Source organism: Budorcas taxicolor, chromosome 11, assembly GCF_023091745.1.
Source record: "Budorcas taxicolor isolate Tak-1 chromosome 11, Takin1.1, whole genome shotgun sequence".
Taxonomy (NCBI): domain Eukaryota; kingdom Metazoa; phylum Chordata; class Mammalia; order Artiodactyla; family Bovidae; genus Budorcas; species Budorcas taxicolor.
Window position 1 is genome coordinate 128,586,716 of NC_068920.1, and position 25,591 is coordinate 128,612,306.

The window sequence follows — 25,591 nt, forward strand, 5'->3', positions numbered from 1 at the left end:
GAAAAAACAGTTCCTTCTTTCAAAACTGTGATCCCACTCTCACAGTCTTATCTGATCCAGTCAGTGTGTTTCTTACTCTTACCACCATTTGACAGATGAGGAAACTGAGTCACAGAGAATTAAGTATCTTATCCAATAGCTATTGCTCAGGATAAAACTAGGCCTGGCACATGGTTCCACTGACTGGACACTGGCTCCTACACTTTGCCATCCAATTAAACTCCAATCGGTCTGTGCTTCTGGTACCCTCCATCCAAAAGCCAGGGTTATCTTCCTTGGTGCTTCAGACATGTTCAATGATCTCACTATAATAGCGTCTCTGTTGGCTCCCCACTTCAGCCGCCTGTGCATCTGACCGTAGTGGGGATGCAGACCCACAGCTGTGAGAACACCAGCTCCAGTGGACTGGTTCATTAAAGACCGCAAGAACACCTTCTTTGTTTTGTCTCCCCTGACATCTCTGTCTTGGTCTCCATCTCTGCTTCGATAATGCATCCTCATGCAGGTGCAATAATCCAACACCTGGGACATTAAGCTGTGGACAAGGCCACGCGGATGGCTCCCCCTCACCACGAGCAGGTGATGGATCACATCCACCCGGCCTTACTCTGAACCATGCTGTTGGAGGCTTGCCTGTGTCAAGACTCAGGCCTAAGACCAGAAGCCCTGTTGCTGATCCAGAGACCAGCAAACAAACTCCAAAAAGCTGCCTTTGTTATGAATTTTCATCATTTGGCAGCGTCCCCGGGTGAACCATTAAGAGTTGAATGCTGAAGATTAAACCAGTCTGTTTTGGAGAGGAACATCTGGTTCGCTTGCGCTCTTGGAGGCAGCAGTGCCAGCCCACTTCATCGCTGCTGCTCTGATGGCAGAGCCAGCCGGACGTGAGGACAGGAGGGCTAGGGTGAGGCTCAACCTGCTCAGTCCTCCCCAGCAACCTCACGTTTGGAGGCCTCCGCGCCCTGCCCACTCTGTGGCTACCATCTGGGATGCTTTCCCACCTCCTTGCCACCTGCAGGAATCCTGCCCTTCTTCCCTCGAGCCTCCAGATCCCCAAAGGCTCTCCTTCCCCATCAGGACACTCCCAGTCACCCATTCTCCTCTGCTATCAGCATCTGCTCTTGCTGCGCCCATTTTGTACATAAGATGTACCTGGAGCCTCTTGCGTGTGTCCGAAGCTCACAAAGGCCATGCCAAAGTGAGGCAGGAATTAGTAGCAAAGTCCAGCTAGACCCGAGACGCCTTCCTCCCTGCCTGTGTTTTCCTTGATTAACTCGACCTGTGACTCACCTGTCAGTGGAGATGATAGGCCCGTCCCCTGTCTGCCAACCTGGGCTTGGATTTTGATCTGCATAGACTTCTTGTCACACTGTGGTGGTCATGTGGCGATGGTGGTAATCTTTTGGCCTGGGTTGGGGGATCAGCACCTCCCTCCTGCCCCAGCTCTACTAAGGCATATATTTTGCTCTCTCTCCTCCAGTTCTGGAGGTGTGGCCAGTTGGTGGAAGTGGTCATTGACGATCGCCTACCTGTCCTGAACAACGAGTACCTCTTTGTCAAACCTCGCAACAAGCGAGAGTTTTGGCCGTGCCTGCTGGAGAAGGCCTACGCCAAGTAAGGATGGGCCTGTCCCCATGCCTGGGGTCTGGATACTGGCCCTGCCCGCCCAGCCACTAGCCCTGACAGATGCTCCCCACCAGTCGGTCCTGAGACTTTTGGCAACTCTGCTCAATTCAAGCAGTGCCCCTGGGAGCCTCAGAGCCTTTGCCACCTCATGGGACATCCTATATAAATAATCACATGTGCAAGGCTGTGTTAGACACAACCATTGGGAGGGACCCAGAGGCACACAGCGAGGGGTGGGCGGGGCAGAGCTGGACAGAAGTAGGGACTGACAGTGGTACTATTTTAGGGGCTGGTGTACAGGCCCAAATAAAATACAATATCATGGGCAAAGTCTGCTGAGAGGGCAGAGAAGAGAGACAGTAGTTCTGACTTTCTGACTCACCAGAGAATCAGCTAACGCTGCACAGTGGAGGTGGCAGTGAGCGAGGTCTTAAAGGATGGGTGAGATTTCAGAAGAGGGAGAGGGGACATGGGGGCATGGACATCCCCAACAATGGGAATGATATGAGCAGCAACCCCAGCAGACAGTCTGGGGCCTGGTGTGGGTACCGTGAGATTGGATTTATGTGTGGGGGGCAGGGCAGGAGCTGCTTATTATCATATGGTCTAAACACCCTGTGTCAAGGACTATTTTCTGGTGTTCACAAGCTGAAGTACCTATGAACTCCTCAAGTCACGTGCTTCGCTTGCACAATTTGTGTTGATTTTATTCAACAGATGTTTATTGTGCCTTTCGTCATAGTCTAGGCACTGCGCTACATGCTGGAGTAGAGATGCTCAGGCTGGCCCAGGTAGGGTATACAAGAGTTATATGTGTGTAAGAGGTTGCTAGCATCAAGAGCCACACAGGGAGGGACACGTCACAGCTAGGAATCAATACTAGGAGACAGAAGGCCAGGGGGCCCCACATTTCGGGAGAAAATGAGTAGTGGAGAGTGTTCTGGAATCAAGTTCCCCAAAGATCTTCCTAACCAGTGCTTCATATGATGAATGGGGAAGCCAAGACTCCGAATAGTGATGTGATGGCAGGTGCAAGTGATTAACTTGAGTCTACTGAGGTCTTTGGTCCTTTGATCAGGCGACATTATTTGGCAAGACTGTAGACCCCACCCCGCCCAGTCTTGGGCTCTGAAGAATGGTTCCGACCCCACAGACCACTACCAGTCCCTGTCCTGCGGAAGGGCACATAGCTAGCACTCTTTTTATACATTGTTTCTTTTGAGTCAACTTGTTCCAAACTAAAGCTGTTACTCATTTCCAGTGTCAGGAAGAGCTGGACATTAACATTTGAGAATGAAGCCCAGAAAACAACCAAGGTGGTTGAAACAATCCATATGTTTTGGGAGGTTAATTCACTTCTAAGCTTCTTATGCAAATACTGCCATTATCTTTCTTGGGTGGATTCAGCGCTCACCATTCCAGGGCTTCATTTTTTTTTTTTTTTTTCCTTTATTGAAAGGGGGGAGCAAGGCGGTTCACTTGGAGAATTAGAGAGCTCGAGAATGAAGTGATGACTTTGACCCCATTTTGTTAACAGCTGACCTAAAGCTGTCATTCAGCTTGAAAAGAAATGGGAAACTGGACTCAGAATCCACACTGAACTGCCTGAAGAAACCTAGAGCCGGAGAAAATGTTGCCAACTCCAAAGCTATTTAAAAGCTTTCCCCTCCATCCAAAGAAGGGGATTGTAGAATGTGGAGGAAATCAAATAGAGCACATCAGAGCTAGACGGAGCCTCTGTCAGCATCAAACCCTACCTTCTCTGAAAGATGAGGAAACCGAAGCTAGTGGGGGATGCCCAGAGTAACACAGTGTTTGAGGCCTAGGTGGGATCAGATCTGTCCTCCCCAGGCACATGCCTGTCCATCATCCCTTGACACTGCTTGTCCTAGAAGAAAAGGATTTGTCTTTTGCTTCTTTTTGCTTCAGTCTCTGGCCCACAAGAACAAGCATGGAGAACCCACATGTCTGAGTGGAGACGGTCCTCTTTCCCTCCCAGGGTGTAGACAATACTGAGTGAACACTTGGATTCCAGACTTTGAAACACTGTTGCAGCTGGGGGGTCTGGAAATGAATTGGTCAAGTGAGTCAGGAGGGGACAAAATATATATTTGCCTGTCTTTTTTTCCCCAGAGGTCACAAAACAGGAGAGTGGGGGACAAAATCTGGTAGGCTGCCTAGCATCCTTTCTGGGATCTCTGCAACTCAGAATTACAGCCTTTCAGCATCCTTCCTGGATCCGACCTGACATCTGAATTCTTCCCTCTCTCCTATCATTGTCAGGTAGAGAGACGTTTTTCTAAAATGAGGCTGAAGCTGAGGGGTGAGAACAAGGCTCTCTCAGAATTCCTGGGTCCAGGTGACAGGCGTAGTGACAGGTGTGGCAAACGCAGCACTCTCTGTCTTTCCCTCTTCTATTTCCTGTCAGCCAAGGTGGCTGAGAAGAGCTGCCATGTCCCTGAAACACAAGCAGGATCTGTGAGCTCGTGTCTGTAAAGCAGAGAGAGAGCTCTTTCTAAACACCCAGCCACTGCTGGGACAGGATACATAGGCATCAGGGAGACATAGCGAGAGGAGGCTGTGGACGACACCGAGAGAGGGGCCGCTGGCCGTGGATCCTTCCCCTTTCCTTTGGTGTCTCTGTGATGGCTGCAGAGGGTAGGGTGCTGACATCAGGTGCAAGAGTCGTATGTGTGTAAGAGGTTGCTAGCATCAAGAGCCACACAGGGAGGGACACATCACAGCTAGGAATCAATACTAGGAGACAGAAGGCCAGGGGACCCCACATTTCGGGAGAAAATGAGTAGTGGAGAGTGTTCTGGAATCAAGTTCCCCAAAGATCTTCCTAACCAGTGCTTAAGCATTGGTTCATACGGGGAAGCCAAGACTCCGAATAGTGATGTGATGGCAGGTGCAAGTGATTAAGCTGAGTCTACTGAGGTCTTTGGTCATGTGATCAGACATTGTTTGGCAAGACTGAAGACCCGGGACCATGCAGTTTTGGGCCCTAGAAAAAGGTTCCAACCCTATACACCACCACCAGTCCCTGTCCTTCTGGAGGGTGCATTGCAAGTACTGTTTTTGTACATTGTTTCTTTTGAGCCAACTTGTTCCTAACTGAAGCTGTTGCTCATTTCCAGTGTCAGGAAGAGCTGGAGGTTAGCATTTGAGAGTGAAGCCCAGATAACAAGACTGAGGTCGCGGCCCTGGAGTGACGGGACAGAGCCAGCAGGGCATTCCTGGTGTGGCTCTGGTGCGGTTCTATTTGAAGCCAGAATGGGGTGTGGCAGCAAGGGAGGCAGGTCATGCTGGTGGGCTCTGGAATAGATTCTAAAACCCTGGTCTTGGGCTTCCCCGGTAGCTCAGACGGTAAACTGTCTGCCTGCAATGTAGGAGACCTGGGTTTGATCCTTGGGTCGGGAGGATATCCTGGAGAGGGAAAGGGCAACCCACTCCAGTACTCTTGCCTGGAAAATTCCATGGATGGAGGAGACTGGTAGGTTACAGTCCATGGGATCGCTAAGAGTCGGACACAACTGAGCAACTTCACTGGTTCACTGGTCTTGGTGACCTTCTGGCACCCTCAGTGCCCTCTTAATCTATGACCCAGAGCCTGAAAACATGTTGAAAATCAAGTGAGTCAGATATACTGAGACCCACCTGGGCACAATCGTGACCAAAGGGAAGCTTTGCAGTTGACTCAGCAAACATCACAGAGATAAGAGTCTAATACCAAACATAACCCTAGTCAGAGAGAGGGAGATAAGATTTAGAACCAGTTTAATAACAAGTCGAGATCCATCTGTCATCTGTTTCCTGTAGAATGGCCGTTGGGTTCTGTGGGTCCTTTGCTTTCATTAAAACAAGGCTTTCTCAGCATCCATGGTGTTTGTACCTGGGACAGTGTCCTGCGAAGAGCGGCTGCTTATCTGTGCTTGCTGGTGTGGGTTTATGTGAATTTTGGGGGTCTCAGGGGAAGAGAACAGCAGAGTTGGAAGTATGCTGAGAGGGATGTCTGAGGGGCCCCAGAGCAGATCTGGGTGAAGGGCTGAGGACTGGGAGGGGTCTTATCCGAGGCCATGGGCCCCAGTAGAGGCGGCAGCAGAATGGACCCACGCCTGACCTTCATTACCAGAAAGCAAGCCAAGGCCAGGGCTTTCCTTGGGAGGGGCTTGGCCACTGCTTGCCCATCAGGGACAGGAAAGCTGAGATCCCTGGCCAGGGCCCAAGTGACCAGGCAGTGATGGGGAACATGCCCACCAGACAGCTTTGACTATGGGAGGCAGGGTCTCCCACCCAGCCCGGCTCACCTCGTGTTGTTGTGGGTTTGCCCGGCCTGTATTTTAGGACCCCACAGTAACCTTTCCAGGTCACCCCATTGACAGGAATTTGAGTTCTCAAATCAAATATGACCTCATCCGTCTGGCCCCTGCTGTAGGCTTTCCCCGTGATCTATCAATCTTGCCTCTCCCAGGAGCACCAGTCAGTCCATCACTGGCCCCACTCCACCACACTCTTCCGGCTCCAGAGCTTCCCTGACTTTTCTTCCTCCCCAGAGTGTCTGTCCCACTGTCCTTGTTGTCCAGTTGCTCAGTCATGTCCGACTCTTTGTGACCCCATGGACTGCAGCACACCAGGCTTCCCTGTCCATCACCAACTCCCGGAGCTTGTTCAAATTCATGTCCATTGAGTCAGTGATGTCAGCCAACCATCTCATTCTCTGCCGCCCACTTCTCTTACCCTCAATCTTTCCCAGCATCAGGGTCTTTCTCAATGAATCAGCTCTTTGCTTCAGGTGGTCAGAGTATTGGAGCTTCGATATCAGTCCTTCCAATGAATATTCAAGGTTGATTTCCTCTAGGATTGACTGGTTTCGTCTCCTTGCAGCCCAAGGGACTCTCAAGAATCTTCAATACCACAATTTGAAGGCGTCAATTCTTCAGTGCTCAGCCTTCTTTATGGTCCAACTCTCACATCCGGACGTGACTACTGGATAAACCATAGCCTTACTTGGATAAAACTTAGTTCAGAGTTGTGCCCCTTCTCAGAAACTTTCCCAGAACCCCCAGTCACTTCCTCTCTGTTCCAAGTTGATCCACGCACTCTCATAATTAACAGACACCCGAGGAAGGCCAAGCAACCTGACGTGTCCTTTGAAGGGGAGAGCATCTCGGTGGCGAGTGCTGCTGTTCAGGGGGGACAGTAGAAGCAGGGAAGCAGGGGCTTGCTGTCCCGATTGTGCCCACGGGAAGCACACCTCCGTGACCCAGACCCGCTCCACATGCTGTCTCTGCTTTACTGGCAGCACCGCTGCAAGAGCCCGTTCCCTGGATGAGCAGAGGGGACCTTGAGAAGCTCAGCCTCCTGCCCAAGCCTGAGACATCATGACAGGGGAGGCCAGGAGGTGGCCCAGGCAGACTGGCTCTTGAGTCGAGACTGTCTGCCTCACCAGTAGGTGATTGGGGCTGCCACAGTTGGGAGAAAATTGGGAGGAAGGCAAGATAGGGGCAGTAAGGCTGGGCTTTTCTCGGGTTGTGGGTCCCGAAGCAGAAACCCCGTGGGAGGGTGGGAGAGGCACTTTGGAGCACGGGTCTGAGAGTTTAGCTGGTATGTATGGGGGATGTGTATGGAAGCCTCGTCCTCACCTGTGTTACCTTCAGTGACATCACCTCCCTGATGATTCTTGGGGTTGGGGGAGGGTTAGTTCTGAGGATGGAAAGGGAAATTCTGCATCAAGCTTCACACAAGAGTAAGGACTAAGGCTGCTTATGGTCACAGAAGGCATCAGAGTGGTTGACTGTGGTCTCTTGGAGGGCAGAGGTCTCACCTGTCTTTGAATACAAAGTACCCTGCACACAGCTAGTACTTACCACCGTTGTTAAACAGGAAACAGTGGATCCTCATTGTATTAATAGCCAGTCTTTATTAAAGGCTTTCCATGTGCCAGGCACTATGTGAAGCCCAGCCCTAGGAGGTTAAGTAACTTAGATAAGGTCAAGCAGTTAAATATCTGGGGAGATTGGGATTTGACCCTTGGCCTGTGGCCCCAGCACCTGCATTCCTAACCTCTGTATAATGCTGCCACCTGTGAGACTGCCCAGGGGACCAGGAAAAAGAAGCGATAAGGGTGGCACATTTCTAGAATCTTTATCCAGGAGAACAGAAGTTGGGTGGATGGCCACAGCCAAGGGGTGGTTTGGTAAATCCTTCCCCTGGGAAATACACAGAGGTCCAGGGTGCTATCTCCCTTCCTGGAGGCACCAGAGGCACCACTGGGGTTGATCTGCCTTCCTCTTTCTCAGGTTTCATGGGTCCTATGCCAACCTGCACTATGGCTACCTCCCCGATGCCCTGGTGGACCTCACGGGGTGGGTGGTCACCAACATCAGCCTGCACTCATCCCCGCCTGACCTGATGATGCTGGTGAAGACGGCAGCGGAGGCAGGCTCTCTGATGACCTGCGGCACCCTGGCCGGGGTGAGTGGATCAGGGATCTTGTTACACTGGTTCGAGCCTTTCCTCACCCCAGAGTGTTCAGCCACTGGCCCATTCAGTTAGTAAGGGGAATGGCCAAGTGACCACCATGGAGCACTGATGCTGTGCTTTATTGACACTGCCTCGTTTAATCCTCGCAACAGCCCTCCATGAAACAGGGAGCACAGAATTCACTTACAGAAGAAGAAATGGGCTCAGGGAGGCTAGGTGAAACGCCCAGCATCACACAGCCGGTAAGCAGCTGAGCAGGGCTTCGGGTGCTGTTGTCTAATGCTGAAGCCTTTGCCCACTGCTTCCTGTGACCAGAAGCAGTAGGGTTCAGAGTGATCGGGGGAGGCCCTTTGATTCTCACTGGCTGTAAAGGCAGCACCCCAAAGGCAGCATCCCCCATTCTGAAAAGCTTGGCTGACCCTCCAAATTATCTGATTCTGTTCCAAGGCAGCCAGTGCCCTATCCCTGCAGATCCTTCCTTCGCTCTTTAACCACGTGGGCTTTGAGTCACACGCCCCTGGTCTGAAACACCACCTGAAACCAAAATGCACTTTAAATCCCAATTCCTCATGGCCTGGAGGTGGCAGGTCTTCCTGACCCCCACAAAATGCCCAGAAGATATCTGTTGGGGTATGTCTCATTGATAACAAGCCATTAGAGAAAAGCAAGCAGCCCAGGTCCTCAGGACCCAGTGGGCTTCTGTCTGTCATAGGGTGGTCACCTGAGGTATGAAGTCCTGGGGCCTCAGACACCCTACAGCCTTCAAACTCCGCCGCTCTAGGAAAGAGATCCAGGAACACATGGCATTCCAGCGTGAGTCAGTGGGAGGCTTGTCATCTAGCCCCAGCTCAGCTGCTGAGTGAGTTGTGCTTTTCTGGGGTTTTCTTTTGAAGAACACATGAGCGTTTACTGCTTGGTCTGCTTTTCTCCTTTGAAGCCCATAAGCGAGTCCGTGAGGATGGAAAATGGACTGGTGAGCCGGCATGCCTACACGGTGACTGGCGCTGAGCAGGTAAGGCTCCCTGTGGACACGGTGCCCCAGGGTTCTTGCTCCCCTAAACAGGAATCCGAATCGCATGCCAAGGTGAGCCCAGCAAAGCTGAAACGGGTACTGATCACTCTTGCCTCTGCTTTGCCCAGGCCTGTCATGGACAACCTCATTCCCTCTGTTGGTCCAAAAGTTCTGGTGTCTGGTATCACCATCCTTCAGGGACACCCACCCCCCAACCAGAGATCTACTCTCCTTAAATGTCCTCAGAGAGGCTGAGTGTCTAGCCAAGTTGGGGGATTAGCCCCAGAAGAAAGCAGAATAGCTACCCAGTTGACTTTGGAGGAGAGTTTGTCCCGAAAGGGTTTTATTTGCTACATACCAACTTAACTATGACAAAGACTCTCCAAAATGTAGGGGCTCAAACAAGATCAAGTTCATGCCTCAGGTGAGCAGGTGATTCCAGAGCTGGTAGGTGGCTCTGCCATCTGTAACATGGGGCTTCTACCTGTGAGTCCAGGACAGCTGCCTCGGGTCTCCTCATCTCCCAGCCTGGGGAGGAGAAAGAGGCTAGGGACACTTACACACCCATCTGGAAGGCATGTGTCAATGCAGGCACACACCTCTCAGATTCCATGAGTCTGGACCTAACCGGGCCACCCCAAGGCCCAGGGGTATCTGGAAAACATACCTGGTAGGGCCGCCATATGCCCAGCTAGAACTTTATTCCCACAAAAGAGGGGAGGGTGGCTCTTGGGGGACAGTCTTTCTCCCCAGTGCAACAATCGACTTGGGTTGGACAAAAATGCATGTCACCGGTGTGTGCAGTCACATTTATTCTGGAAAACATGACTTAAGTCCAGCCTCCTTCATTCATAAATGAGAAACCAAGGCCTGAGCAGGGAAGGTCAGGGTTGCATAGCTGCTTGCAGTGGCTGGGCTCAGACACCACGTCTCCTTAGTTCCCATCTATGCTCATCACGCAGACATGGCAGGGAACGTCCTTCCTGGCCTTGTGATGATTTCCCACAAATGCTACCCCCACCCTGATCCCTGTATTTCTCACAGCTCTTGAGGTCTGATAATGTTTTCTAGGGCCTAAGAGACAGACTTACAAACCCCAGGGTCCATTTTTCACATGTATTTATGGAACAAGGAATGCAAAGCCTCAGCTTCTATTTCTGGCTTGTTTCTCGTATCTCCCTTCCCTGTGCCAATCTGTCTCTCTTGTCCATTGACCAAAGGCCAGCTGCTTCACTGTTTTGTGTTTGGGTGAATGGTCCAATCTGCAAAACAGAGGCAATACCTTCTGTCTCCTGCCCCCCTGCCTACCTCCCTAAGGAAATCAGGACCAAAATGCTTCCTCTGCACAGCACCTGGAGGATAGTAGGCACCTAATAGATGCTCTTGGATCAATGGATGTGGGCACTTGCCTGCGTGAATCAATGCATTTGTTCTTGGCCTGTGAAAATGACATCACGGATCCTCCATCATAGAATGTATGTGAGGAGCTCAAATATTTCTCAGAAGCAAGGAAGAGGCCCTGACAAACCCAGGCCACAGAAGATCCCAGTCCCAACGGCTCCGATGCACTTCATCTGGAACTGGCCATGCCCTTCTCTGAATTCTCAGTGGAGACAGACAGTACTGTTATCACATCTGACCACGGATGGATGCTCTGCTCCCCCAAAGCTCCCCATCCCAGATGTGGACAAGTCTAGGCTAGGGAGAGCAAATTGGCTTTCTCGTGTGCCAGCCTTGATCCCAGCACTGCTGCCGAGATAACTGTGTCGACAAGACTTTGGCTCTGCTTCCAGACTGGGAAAAGAGAGCTGTGATCAATGAGTGACATCTGTACTGGGCCTAGAAGGAAAGAGCTGTGGTACCTGTGTGATGTGCCGGCCATTCCTGGCAAGGCCCTTAAATACATTGACATAGCCTCTGTTTCTCCTCTGAACACCGGGGAGAAGGCACTTTGTGTATCGAGAGGTCCAGATGGCTGTGGAATGTGAGTCCTGCCAAGGCTGGGCCTGGGCATGGCAGTGACAGAGTAGCCAAAGAAACTTCTAGGGCAAGCTCAGGGAGGCAAACTGGGGAGTCCAAGTGTGGGTTTAGCCGGGGTTTGTGCTCCTGATGCTGCTGCTCATGGCCCTAATGTTTCTCCCCCACAGCACATGCTTTGAGTTGTTCTTACAATGCATTGAGCAGTCTGAATAGGACATTCTCCTGTGACAGTAGGTGATGAAGACCGTGTGTCCTGCACGGTCCATTCCCGCCATTCCTGCTATTCTGTGGCTACTGACACTTCCCAACATGTGCTCTCAGCAGTGCCAGCCTGGTGAGATACTCTGCAAAGGCAGTATTTGGATGTTAGCATTTAAAGGCTCTGAGAAGGCCTGTATTAACAACATAAGTGCAGCTTGGTTTTAATCTACTGTTAGCCATGAAACAATTTTCTCTAGGAGTCACTATTAACCACCTATGTAACTCACATTCAAGAGGATACTTTCAAGGAATTATTATCCAGGAGAGATGACCTGGATCACCTCTTCCCAGTGGCTCCCTTTCTGAGAGATCTGACCAGGGTCAGGGTACAGTCAGTAGCCAGGAGAGTAATGCAAGAAAGCTCGCCCATTCTCAGATGCAGCCGTGACCTTGGCCTTGAAGGTGACCCCTGAACCAGTTGGCCAAGGCCCATGTGATAACAGAGCCCTGTCAGAAAGAAGTAACCCAGTCAGACAAGGACCCAAGAACTTGATTAAAGATTCTTCCTCCAGAAAGAGGGGTTTACAACTCTGACCACAAGTGCTAAGATTAAACCAGCCCATAAATGCAACATGCTTTTTAATCTGCTCATCCTCCCTCTGGGCTGGACACAGACAGGAAGATAAATGAAATTGGCATTTTTTACTATGCACCTAGCTGGGTCGGTGACTCCCTGGGGCAAGGGGATGTGTGTTTCTCTGCACGCGTCATTTAGCGCTGCCTCAGCCCCTTCCAGTCACTGGCTGCTCTTCTCCTGTGCCTGCCTGAGCCCCTGACTGTCCCTTAGGCACTGAGGGTGGCTTATTAAGCTTTTTGGACCACCAGAAGATTGTTTCTCACATCCCTGTTCCATGGGCTCCATCATATGCTGGCGGTTAGTAATATACCATGTACAAAGCCTGGGGCCCCAGGGGATGGGGCATAGAAGGGCAACCCCCATCTCATGTGGCATTAAAAGTCAGAGTACCTTCCCCTGCAGTGTCAGCCAGACAGAAGTGGACAGAAAAGAACTGTACCCAAGCTCGGTTCATGTGACCTTCTCTGACCCCATTGCTCTCTCATGTATGTGTGTTAGTCGCTCAGTCGTGTCCGACTCTGCAGCCCTGTAGACTGTAGCCCACCAGGCTCCTCTGTCCATGGAATTCTCCAGGCAAAAATTCTGGAATGGGTTGCCATACTCTTCTCCAGGGGGTCTTCCCCACTCAGGGATTGAACTCGGGCCTCCTGCCTTGCAGGCAGATTCTTTACCATCTGAGCCACCAGGGAAGCCCCTGGCTCCTTCATGGCACCACCCTTTTGGTAATCACATGCTCGCCCAGGGTTTCCATGCAAGGTCAAAGTCTCAGCCACATCCCAGAATGAGCTGGGCCCTGGAGCAGCTGTATCCTTTCTCCACTCCCAATTTCAAAATTAACAGCCTGGGCTTTGGAGACTGACCGTGGTAAGGATCAGAATTCCTCCTGTGCCACTCACTCTGTGGCCTTGGGAAAGTTGCTTAACTTCTCCGATGCTCATTCTCCACCTCTGCAAGACAGGGGTTACATGAACATTTACCTGGGAGGATTGAAGGCTACAGCACACATCACACGCTCAGTCAGGCCTGGCTCTGGGCCTGCCTCCACACACATGTTTCTTTCCCACATGGGAATATTCCACTCAGAACTTTCTCCTCTGACCTGGAATCAGTGAACAAATCCTCCCCTTCTTCACCCCCTCTGTCTCTTCCGACAGCATTAACACCGATCAATATCACAGCTGCAATTCAATCATGCTTTAATTCCTCTCCCCAGGCAGAGGCCTCCTGGATCCAGGAACTTAGGTTCAAAGGGTTGTGATTGTTTTAACTTTGCAACAACAGTCCTGCCCTCTGGCCTCAGTGGTTTGCTGACCTCGGTATCTAGGAGGGATAATGATGTGACCGCTTCCACCTCTACCCACTACCCCCCCACCCCCCTCCACCCCCCCCATCCCCCCCGCCCCCAGGAAGGAAGGAAATTTCAGAGCACTCAGGAGATGCCCTACAGAGACAGGCTGCCGGAGCCAGGTGCAGCCCCCACTCTGCCCCCCCCCCCCCCCCCCCCCCCCCCCCCCCCGCCCCAACTGTAGGTTGGGGGAGGGCTCAATTCCCAGGCAGTCTTCTTCCTGCTTAGATCAGCCTCCTCTATTGGCCTTGCTCAGGACAGTGCTGTGGAGACCCCAGCACAGCTCCCAAGGGGCTGCCAGCCAGGAAGCAGCTATTTCTGTGGAATAGAGATGCCAGCTGCAGCAAGATGTGGAGGAGGCTAGGGACCCATAAAGATCTCCCCTCTGCAGCGTGGCAGCACCATCCTCAGTGTTTGTCTGCCAGGCAGTCTCAGCTGGTGCAGGCTTTAGGATGCAGTCTTATGGAATGAGGAAGCCGCACCTGCCTTCAAGGTGCTGCGCAGAAAAAAAAAGGACCATTTTCTTCTCGATCTCATTCCAACTCCACACGGGCAGAAGCATTGATTTTTTTTCCTTTCCATTTTTTCTTCTGGCTGCAGCCAAATGAGGTCAGAAGTTAAATTAGTCCTTGGAGGTGAAAAGCAGCTGCATTCATATCCTTTCTGCCAACTTTTGCTGGAGAACACTGACAGTTTTCCTTTTCTGTTCTTTGCAGATTGAGTACAGGAGGAGCTGGGAGTATCTTATCCGCCTGTGGAACCCCTGGGGCAAGACTGAGTGGAGAGGGCGCTGGAGCGACCGGTATGGCTTCTGGAAACCTCTCTCTCTCCTTCATGGACACCTGGTGTTCAGAGAGCACCCTGGCCCACGAGGGCAGCAGGTGGAGCTCCCTGTGAGCCTATCCAGCTCACACCTGTGTGGCACTGTCCATCCATCGCACACTCCCATGATGCCACTTACCAGGCATCATGTAGACACCTACTGTGTACTCTGTACTAAGTACACTGCGGGATGGGAGCTGTGGGACAAGAGACAGTGTCTGTCTTCCAGTGGGTACACCAGAGCAGTGAACTCATACACTACCTAGAAAAAGTAAAAAATTAAAACGGGTGGGGCAGGGCAGACGCTGGGTTCTACTTGGCAGACAGAGATGGAGGGCAGGAGTCTTAGCCCATGAAAGGATCCCATGGGATTCAGGTCCTGGCGGTGGTATGTCGTCGGGATGGAAGCAATGGCACCCCACTGCAGTACTCTTGCCTGGAATATCCCATGGACGGAGGAGCCTGGTAGGCTGCAGTCCATGGGGTTGCTAAGAGTCGGATACGACTGAGCAACTTTACTTTCACTTTTCATTTTCATGCGTTGGAGAAGCAAATGGCAACCCACTCCAGTGTTCTTGCCTGGAGAATCCCGGGGGGGGAGCCTGGTGGGCTCCTGTCTATGGGGTCGCACAGAGTCGGACACGACTGAAGTGACTTAGCAGCAGCAGAGGGGGAGTTGGCAAACTGAGGCGCAGATCTGGCTGATTTTTTGACTTGGTCCACCTGTGTTGTCTCTCCTGCCCGATCAGTCCAGACGCACCTTGCTGGTGGTGGGAGTGATGGGGGGACGTGGGTCTTAGTTGTGGCTGTGTTCAGGCAGCTGCTCGCTGGCCCAGCTGACCTGTGGGCCCCCTCCTGTGTGGTCTGTGGTTCCTGGGGAGCTGGGCTGGCCTTTCCCAGCTGCCAGGAGGACTGACTCCTGGTCCCCACCCCTTTGCTGACTAAGAATGACACGGCAGTCCTGAGCAGGGATGGAGGGCCAGCCACGACAGACGGGCTCCTCTCGGCTCCTCTCCTCCAGTGAGGCCCAACCCATCCACAGGCCACTGAGGACCTGTGTTAGGTCCATGGACAGAGTCCAGAGGCCAAGGCAGCTTAGCACAAGGAAGAGACGATCCGAAAGGAAACGCAAAGCATGCAGGCACACAAGAGAACAGGCCCCAACAAGCAGTGAGCATCAGTGTGGGGAGAAGCGTGTCCTGGAGGCAAAGGCCAGTGTTGCTCCTGTCCTCGTCCTGACCCCTGTGCTCCAGGCTGAGTGGTGTGTGATCCTGTATGGGTCCCGGGATCCTGTGTGAGCCCCAACAGCTGAGGTGCCTACACAAGTGGGGCTGGAGGGTAGTAACGTGAGAAAGGTCGAGAGAGGAAATAGGTAACCTGACTTAGAGTAAACCTGTTGTGATCTCAGATACCCTCTGAAAAAGGGGCAGCTAGTCCCCCCTCCCCCAACAGAAGGGGAATGAACTTGCAAAACCATGAACCACTGGACAGCATTTTTGCTCCCTGCCGCCCTCCCTCCTTTTACTGTACCTCTGTTCTTTTCTTCTTCCCCAGGGGTATTCATGGCGCTACCAAGTCCCTCCCCCCACCTTCCCAATCATCACTCCAAGCTGCCCACTGTGGCCGGGGCAATCAGATTAGCTGGGATCCCTGACCGGGGCTGGCCACGACAGCAGGAGTAGAGGAAGGGAAGGTGTCTGCAGTACATCCTCCTTGAGTGAAAGAAGCAAGAAATTCACACGAGCTGATGTTCTGGCCAGTCTCTGTGCTAGAGATCAAATGGCCAGTGAAGGCAACTAGGGACCCCAGAGATGAGGGAAGAGAAGCTTCCCACAGGCAGGTCTGTTCAGGGATGGATGGATGGCATTGAATGGAGTTCAACCGAAAAAAAAAAAAGGTATAACTCACTTTGAAAGCGATCCCTAGGTAGGAGGGAAGTGTCAGCTGCTGTGCCTAGACACATTTATTGGTAGTGTGTTAAGAGCCAGGAAGCTGGCCTGGGGCAGTGGAACGAGAGAGAAAGACGTGTCACAACCTGGAGCCAGGGAGCCTGGTGCCTGCTGAGAAGTTTAGATTTGTGCCCTAGAGTCCTGGGATTCATGAAGGCCTTTGAACAGGGCAGAGAAGTGGGCAGAGCAGGAATGGGGGTGGAGCCCACCACACCTTCTCTGGTGGACCATGACTGAGGGCTGAGGTTCACAATCCCCCACCAGTGACCAGGCTGGAAGGAAGTGGCATGGCCGCATCCTCACTTTCCCCATGCGCTGGTCAATTACCTCCCTAGTTTTTAAGAACTGGAGAGTGGATGGTCTAATCTCAACCATAATGGAAATTTCAGTCACACACACTTAAAGGCAAACTTGCATGAATCAATAGCATATTGATTTACACTACATTTATTTTCCCTTACACATTGCAGAAAATGTAATTATCACTCAATTATAAAATTACCATTTTACAATAACACATCTGACTGGCTCAGCCTGCAGCCAGAAGCTGGAGTGGTCCCTGCCTTGCTCTCCTGGCTCAGAGGTGACCCAGCCCCACCCTGCCAGTTACTCCCAGAGAAACATCTCATTGCACTTTTGTGCCTATGGGGCTCATCTCCTATAAGCATGCCTCTGCTTTGAGGAGCAGGCTGGAAAGGAAGGGACAGCTACTCCCTTCTGCCTATAAGAGTATCCTTCACTGTAGACCCTAGGACTAGCTTCTGGAATGCATCATCCCAATGAAGCAGACAGCTTTAATTGTTTATTAAGCCAGCAAAAAACTATGGCATTCTACTATATAACTTCCCTGGTGGCTCAGAAGGTAAAGCGTCTGCCTACAATGCGGGAGACCCGGGTTGAATCCCTGGGTCGGGAAGATCTGCTGGAGAAGGGAATGGCAGCCCACTCCAGTATTCTTTCCTCTCTCCCACCCCCCGCCCCAGCAAAAAAAGGAGCTCAAAGAATCTAGACAGCTTCCCTTGTGGCTCAGAGGATGAAGTGTCTGCCTACAATGCGGGAGACCCGGGTTCGATCCCTGGGTTGGGAAGTTCCCCTGGAGAAGGAAATGGCAACCCACTCAAGTATCCTTGCCTGGAGAATCCCATGGATGGAGGAACCTGGTAGGCTACAGTCCATGGGGTCGCAAAGAGTCGGACACGACTGAGTCACTTCACTTCACTTTACTTCTTCTACTATATGCCAAGGCATGTGTTCAAGCCCTATGTTGGATGATACTATGCAATGCTGAGCAATGTCACTGATCTCATGGACCTTGGAGGCTAATGAGGGACAACAAGAAATATACAGGCACTAGTATCAGAGGGTGCTAAGTGCTGGGACAGGAGTGGTACAGTGTGCTGTGTGGGCTCAAAGGAGGGGCACCACAGGGGACAAGGCAGGTTTCCCAGCAGAAGTAACTTTTAGGAGGAAAAATGAATAGAAGTTATTGGGCTTCAGGACTGAAAGGAAGAGGAGTATTCCAGGCAGAGGGAGCATCATGGTGAAGGCCAAGGTGGGGCGGAGGTTGGGTGCTGCCACGGCCGCCAAACAGACCAGCATTTCTAAGAAACAAAGATATTCATTATTGTTGGAGTGTATAGTTCAAGGGCAGGGAGAACAGGTCGCTGCTCAGGTAAAGCTGGAGAGGTGGGCAGAGGTCAAGTTCTGTTTCAGAGTTTGAACTTCATCCTGAGAGAAGTGGGGCAGTGCTTCATGTGTTTATGGAACTGCCATAATCAGACTTCTGCTTTAAAAAGATCGTTTTGATTGGAGGTGTGGAGAATGAATAGGAAAGTGGGCAGGGCTGAGTTCTGGGAGGCCAGTCCACGAGGGAGATGAGGGTTCTTGAACACAGCAATAAGGATGGAAATAATTGGATGGTTTTGATAGGGGTTTAAAAGGTAGAATCAATGCATCATTAATATTTGGTGATGGCTTGGACGTGGAGGGTACAAGAGAGAATAACCCTTCATGTTCTCCCTTGGGCAATAGGAGAAGACTGGGTGAGTACGGTTTGGAATAGGTTGATTTCAAGGTCATGGTGGGGCTCTGGTGGAGACAAGGGATGAAGCATAGCATGTATCCTTCTAAAGCTCAGGAAAGAGGATAAGGCTGGGGACAGTGTAGAAGCTATCAGCATAGAAAGAATCGTCAGGTAGAGTAACACTGTCCACTCGCACCTGGAAATTTCCGGAGGCCCGTGCAAAGGGCCCCTGTCAGGGCACGTGTGGTTGAAATGAAACATCCTAGGAGATCTCATCCTATGGTCTGTCTCTCCATGCCCAGGTCTCCGGAGTGGCAGGAAACCCACGACCAACGGAAAAGCCAGCTGTATGAGGATAAGGACAATGGCGAGTTTTGGTACTTTATTTTATTATTTGGCACTTTATTATTATTATTATATTTTAAATCTTTAACCATTGCCCAAACCCTCAATCCCCACCCTTTCCCTAAACTTTTGTGAGAATGAGGATTAGCTTTGCAGAGACCTATATAGAAGCTTATTTTCTCCACCAAGACACCAAAGCTTTGAAAAGGGTATTGTGTTTTCTCTCTTTGCGTGAAAGGCCTTTCAGCTCTGAAATATTAGAACTTGCAGCAGATGTTAACGGTGAAAAGGAATATTGGCACTAAAGCTTTGAAATCAACAGTTTCCTGGCAACCAGGATACATGGTTATCAGGCGTGTAAATTCTTTGCCGTCTTTTTGGAACCCTGGAGTGCCACAGTCCTTCCTGGCATGAATCATAAAAGAGCGACTTGAGGTTAACCTCCCAGCCCTCTCTCTAGAGTTCAGAGTAGGATGTCAGTGTCATAACTCAGCAGCTATGTAAGACTAGATGCTTTAAAACATATCGTCAGATAAAGAAGATGTAGTACATATATACAATGGAATATGACTCAGCCATTAAAAAGAATGAAATAACGCCATTTGCAGAAACATGGATGGACCTGGAGAATGTCATGCTGAGTGAAGTTAAGTCAGACAGAGAAGGAGAAATATATGACATCCCTTGTATGTGGAATCTAAAAAGAAATGATACAGTGAACTTACAAACAGAAAGAGGCTCACAGACTTAGAGAATGAACTTTATGGTTGCCAGGGGCAAGGGATAGTTAGGAAGTTTGAGAAGGTCATGTACACACTGCTGTATTCAAAATGGATAGCCAGCAAAGACCTACTGTATAGCACATGGAACTCTGCTCAGTGTTACGTGGCAGGCTGGGTGTTGGAGGGGAGTTGGGGGACAATGGATACGTGTATATATATGGCTGAGTCCCTTTGCTGTCCACCTGAAACTATTGGAAATTTGTTAATAAGTTATACCTTAATACAACATTAAAATTTTTTTTATTTTAAAAAATTTGAAAAACATCCTCAGCCCTACACTCACATTGTAAAGGATAAGATGGACATTTCTCTGATGAATTGTCTAGTTTTTTCAGTGACATATCTAAATAAAATTTAGCATGAGTGAAAAAGAGACTAGGTCTAAGTAATTGAGAATCAGAGGGACAAATATAAATTAGAAGGAAAAATATTTTTAGCCTTGCAACTTTAATCAGAGGCATGATTTTAGGTGTTGAGTCCATTGTATTCTGATAAGGGCTTCCCAGATGGCTCAGTGGTAAAGACTCCACCTGAGATGCAGGGGACACAGGATATATGGGTTCCATCCCTATGTCGGGAAGATCCCCTGAAGAAGGAAATGGCAACCCCTTCTGGTATTCTTGCCTGGAAAATCCCACGGACAGAGGAGCCTGGCGAGCCACAGTCCATGGGGTCACAAAGAGTTGGACATGGCAGAGAGATTGAGCACACACCAGCACAAGACTTCAACAGAGCATTTGGCAAAGGGCCTATGGAAAAGTGACTTTATTAGCACAGTGTAGGACCCAGGACAGAAAGAGACTGACAGCCATCTTGCTGGCCAGGAAAGGGGCCTACAGAACCCGTAATTTGACTGTGTCCTTGGGCTTCCCTGGTGGCTCAGCTGGTAAAGAATCCGCCTGCAATGTGGGAGACCTGGGTTGGATCCCTGGGTTGGGAAGATCCCCTGGAGAAGGGAACAGCTACCTAGTCCAGTATTCTGGCCTGGAGAATTCCATGGAGTATTCCATGGGGTCGCAAAGAGTCGGACACAACTGAGTGACTTTCACTTTCACTTGTCCTCCCAGGAGAAACCAGAAGGGCATTTGCCCACAAATGAACCAGAATGGGGTTCTGGTCTTTGGGTAGGATAGTGGTAAATCAATGGACACTGTAGTTGACAGGCAAAGGGACAGTAAAGTGATGGGAATCTCCACCCAAGAAACAAACGAATGGTCACTAAAGCGATGTGTCTCTGTTTATAACAGGATGTCATGTCAAGATTTCCGAGATAACTTCTTCGGCCTGTTTATATGTAACCAAGTTCCAATCAGCCTGGACCATGGAAGCATGCTCCATGAAAGATGGTCCCAAATGACGTTTAAGGACCACCTAATTCCAGGAAACACTGAAGGTAGCTATGACAGTAATTATTCTACCAGGTGAGAAGCTGCCAGCTCTTGCCCTGTCCTGGCTTAAGCTCTCAGTGGCCCTTGATTCTAGACCGTCAGCCTAAAGAAGGGGAGGACTTTGTCAGCCCAAAGGGACAGCTGTGTTTCTCCAGGAGAAATGATTGCTGGAGGGGGTGGGTGGGAGGCTCTCAGATGTGCCTCCCCTGGCTTCTTGCTTTCCCACAGCCCTTCTGCGAACCTCCACCACCTCCCAGGACTAGAATGGGCCCACTGCACTTCAGTGATTATCCAGGACTTTGGGAGGGCTGTGAGAAGAACACTGGACATGTGTCAGGCCCTGGGTTCAACCATTGTCTTTGCCACAGTTTGGCTTTGTGGCTCTGGTCTCTCTGTCCTCAGTCTCCCTAACTGTTCCCAGTGGAATTAGTCATCTCTGTCTGCCCCTGGAAGCCACAAAGCCCCATCCAGGCACCAGGGAGCATACTCCTGCCCCTGTTGGTTGATGTTGACTGGTACCTGCAGGCTGCAGCACCGTACTGAGGTCCAAGAGGTGGGCGCCTCAGAGCCTGTCTTTGGGCTCCTGGAAGATGAATTTTATTGATGAGATTTTAAGGGAGTAAGTGACATACTCTCACTTGCCTCGGCTCCCCTTTTGTGACATGGATGAGTGAAATATCACCCTCTGAAGATGAACCTGAGTGTGATTACACACCCTGGATAGTAAAGGCTATGCAAACAATGTATTTGTGTGTGTGTGTGTCCTTGCACCTCGACATGCGCATTCCCTCTCCTTGGCACCAGTCTGCCAAGTATAGTGTGTTTGAATGATCTCACCACCCACCCTCCCCCAGTCTTTTCACTCTGCTGGTCAGAGAAGCTGGTCACCAGGAGGCCATGGGCAGATTCTGAGAAGTCACTGAGTCACTCTTAGGCAGCAGGTTGACTGATTTAATCTTCCTGAGCTCCACCTACCCAACTGTGGGGCTAAAGCCCTCTTCCCTAAATATAGTGCAGGTCGAGGAACTAGCCAGAATTATACATTGGTGCCATCGTTAGTAATTCCTTACAAGGGAGAGAGGGCAGGGCGGCAGCCTACAGCACCGGCTCTGTGCTGCTAAGCGCACCTGGGTGCATCACCTTAGATCCTCACAAAAAAGCTGACAACTGTGACGGTCATGTATGTCTCCCTCTTTGCCTTTCAGAGCTTCCCAATTGTGCCTTAACCTTCTGATGTTTGCTAATTCATCTCTCTCTTGATTTATCTTCATTCATTTTTCATATGTTATCTCCCACGCATTTGAATCTCATGGTTTTCACATTAGCGGTCTCCCTCTGGCTTTGGTGAGGACGCTCGGGTAGCAGAATTCTATGAACTGACATCTCTCAGCCTCCCTTCCTCTGTCTCCATGTGTGCTTCGGGGTTTGACATCATTTCACGGCTCCATGGTTGTCACCAGTGCATAAGCTCATGCATACCTGAGGCCTCAGGAATCCCACTTATTACAAAAATTGTTTATGTTTAGTCACCAAGTCATGTCTGACTCTTTGCGACCCCATGGACTATAGCCCACCTGGCTTCTCTGTCCATGAGATTTCCTAGCCGAGAGTACTGGAGTAGATTGCCATTTCCTTCTCCAGGGGATCTTCCCAAATCCAGGGATTGAACCCACATTTCCTGCATTGGCAGGCGAATTCTTTACCATGCACCAGGGAAACCCTTTATAAAAATAGCCCTCCATTTTACAGTGGAAGAAACATTTTCACCACATAGGAACTATGCTTTCCCTCCTTGTTTTTAAGAAGAGACTAAGGCTCACAAAATAAAGCAGCTTGTGCCACAACTAGTAACTATGGGGACTGGAACCCTGGTCTTAGGTCTTCAAATGCAGTTTCTTCCACAACGCACTGAACTGGGCTTGGCTCTCTGAAGTGGTTCCGTCCCAGAACCCCAGGGACGAGCTGAGGTCCAATCACTGCTGCTCTTCATGCAGGGCACCAGAGGGCCATGCAATACATCTTCTCTGTGCCAGACAGCATGGAAAACAGCAACGTCATCATGTCCTTCAACGCTGGGCCACGAAATATAAAGGCAAAAGACAGGACATTTCCAGTGAAGTATGAGGTGTTCAAGGTAAGGCAGTATGTTTCAAGGCTTGCCCTCTGGGGACATTTCCATACACCTTGGGTGGAGAAAGCAACTGACTAGCCTGGGAAATTTCACTCGGCAGCAGACTCAGAGATAAAACCCAAAGGGCAATTGAGTTCACCGGGTTCAAGTCTATAAATTTGCAGGGAAATCCTGAGACAGAAGAGTACAATGGGACACACCTCCTGTCCTTGTCACTTGTCACAGTTTCCTGGTACGCTGGTGGCTCTAATGCTTGTTCCTCAAAAAGTAATCTGGTCCAAGGCCAGCTGTTGCAACAGTGCGTATTCCCAGGACCACCCTCCAACCTGCTGAGTCCCAGTCAATCCCCCTAGACAAAGCCTGAAAGTCTGCATTGTAATGAGCTCTCTGGAGACTGCGTATACCCAGGAATGTTTGAGGATCATTGGTTACACTCTGGGAGGAGTTTAAGGAAAAAAAACAGTCCTGGGTATACATCTGGGAGGTGCATTTTTCTCTCATGCTGAAACTAAAGTCTGGTGAAAGTTCCATGATTGGCTTACAAGCATCTGCTTGGCCACTCATCCAAGGCCAGGTCTTCCTCTCTACCCAACCTCCTCTCCCCTCCCCTCTCATGCCTCTCCCAGCCAGCCCTTCAGCTCTGAAGGGGTCATCTCCTCCCCTCACCTACTCATACTCACCTGCACACACCCTAACTGTGAGTAGATGATCAGGGTATTCATTTTTTTTTTAATACCATGCAAAATAAAGGAGTTACGAAAGAAAATCTGACACCCTTGATCCCTTCTCCTTTCCCAAATAATTTAATGCATCCCAAAGATCAAGTGAAGGGTCCTCAAAGCATACACCCTGCAGCCTCTGCACAAACATGGATAGCTAAGTGCACAAACATCCAATGCAGGGATCCTCTGTCCCCATGTTAGAGGTGAAGTGACGTCAGAGTTAATGGCAGATCTGGGAACTGGGCACCAGATGTCTCTCAGGCCTTCAGTACACCCATCATCTGTGTGACTGGATCTCTGATTATGGCATCTTTAGGATGGAGCCCAGGAATGTTACCCAAGACTAAGGCAATATTCACATCTAGGGCTTCAGCCCCCTCATGGACAGGCAGAACTTCTGGGTCCTGAAACAGTCTTGTGTACTGGCTATGGTTCACTCTAATAGGAAGGCCTTGCTGATAGAGAACTTCAGAGTTCCAAGCATGTTCACATTCATTGTCTCAAAAACCCTAGTACACCTGCTTTTATAGATGTGGAAGTCACAGGTCAGGGAGAATGAGTATCCTGCCCAAGGTGCAGCAAGATGGTGACAGGGGTGTGCTTGAGACCAGAACTTGTGGCCCCAGGACCAAAGCTCTCAGCAGGACTTAGGCATGTGCCTTTCTGGTGATGCTCACAGTGCAAAGAAAAACAATGCTTCTGGTTCTAGAAGGTGGAGAACCCTTTGGATCTTGCTCTCTCTGAGCACATTTTCACTTCTAGTTGCATGAAATCAAAAGACCATACTTTTGAGGCACCTCAAACCAGCAGAGACTATCAAAAGAACATCTTTGGATGCTGTCATGGACAGTTGTCCTTTCCATCACCACTGGGTACATGTCAACCCTTTCCATGTGGGCAGGGACTAGGCAAGGCTTGGTCTCCCACTGTGGCAAAGAGGTCAAATATTGCCTCTCCCAGCCCTTGGATACAAAGGAGTAGACTGTTGGGCCAGGCTTGTCCGATCAGATGTTCTTGATCACTCTAGGGCTTGAGTCTTGAAAAAGTAACTAAAGGTGTGGGGTCAGCCAAGGGATTCTTTGCAGCAAATCTTTGGGCCCACAAGCAGCAATGCAGTCAGATCCAGTGGTGGTGTCCAGCTGTGTAGGCACCTCTTTTCATTCCTGCCCACCTTCCAAGTTGCATTCCTTAGATTTCCCGTTGATTCTGTGACTTTCCTTTCCATAAAAGACTTTTTGCTCACTCCACCCTAGATTGGTTTCCACTGTGTTTGGCCAAGGATCCCAACTTATTCAGGTGCCCCCTAAGAGGACCCTCAACTTAAAAGTCCCCCAGCTCTCCACCTCCAAGAAAAACAAAGCAAAAGGAGTTGGGAAAGGCTGGGAAGGAATGAGGCATCTGGTATACCCAGGTAGACTTTTACAGTTCAGGACCAGACAGGACTACTAAAAATATTTCAGCCTACTCTTCCATTTGCTAATGAGAGAAGTCCAGAGAGGATATAGGGGCTGCTCCCAGTGCACAGAAGTTGGGTGTGCACTTTTTATTGTCATTTGGACAATGTAGCAGCCTTGTGTTTACTGATTTGCTTGAAGTCTTTATTGTTCAGGAGCAAGATTGTAATCATATCTGTTTTCTAAATGTTGCCAAGCCTGTTTGTCTACTTTTCAACTAGAGCTGCCTTATTTCTCATCTGCCCACCTTGCTGAAGGGACTATGCAGACCTCAGCTTCCCAGGTGGCTCAGTAGTAAAGAATCTGCCTGCCAATGCAGGAGACATGTCTTTGATCCCTGGGTCGGGAAGTTCCTCTGGAGAAGGAAATGGCAACTCACTCCAGTATTCTTGGCTGGGAAATCCCATGGACAGAGGAGCCTGGTGGGCTACAGTCCACGGGGTCGGAAAAGAGTCAGACAGGACTTGGTGACTAAACAACAACAACGTGCAGACCCATGAGCTCCTCAGGCTCCCTGGAGATCCCATTGGATCTTGTAAAATCCTGATTGAGAGGGTTCTAAACACCAAAGAGCAGTCCAGACCTTGACATCTCAAGAGACACTGGTGGGGTCCTTCCATGGTTCTGCTGAGAAATAGGCCATGTTAATGCCAGCAACTAGGCTTTGAAGTCTCCAGGGCTCCAGTGG

At 50.3% G+C, this 25,591-nt stretch overlaps 1 protein-coding gene across 1 annotated transcript in view; it reads left to right on the forward strand.

The window, feature by feature from the left end:
* Positions 1 to 25,591, forward strand: part of CAPN13 (calpain 13) — a 54,696-nt gene that overhangs the window by 14,117 nt on the left and 14,988 nt on the right. Inside the window, exons 4-10 of the mRNA XM_052649490.1 lie at positions 1,481 to 1,614; positions 7,929 to 8,103; positions 9,050 to 9,124; positions 14,004 to 14,089; positions 18,384 to 18,458; positions 20,456 to 20,601; positions 22,591 to 22,730. Of these exons, the coding sequence (XP_052505450.1) occupies positions 1,481 to 1,614; positions 7,929 to 8,103; positions 9,050 to 9,124; positions 14,004 to 14,089; positions 18,384 to 18,458; positions 20,456 to 20,601; positions 22,591 to 22,730 (831 nt within the window). The remainder of the gene's footprint in view (positions 1 to 1,480; positions 1,615 to 7,928; positions 8,104 to 9,049; positions 9,125 to 14,003; positions 14,090 to 18,383; positions 18,459 to 20,455; positions 20,602 to 22,590; positions 22,731 to 25,591) is intronic.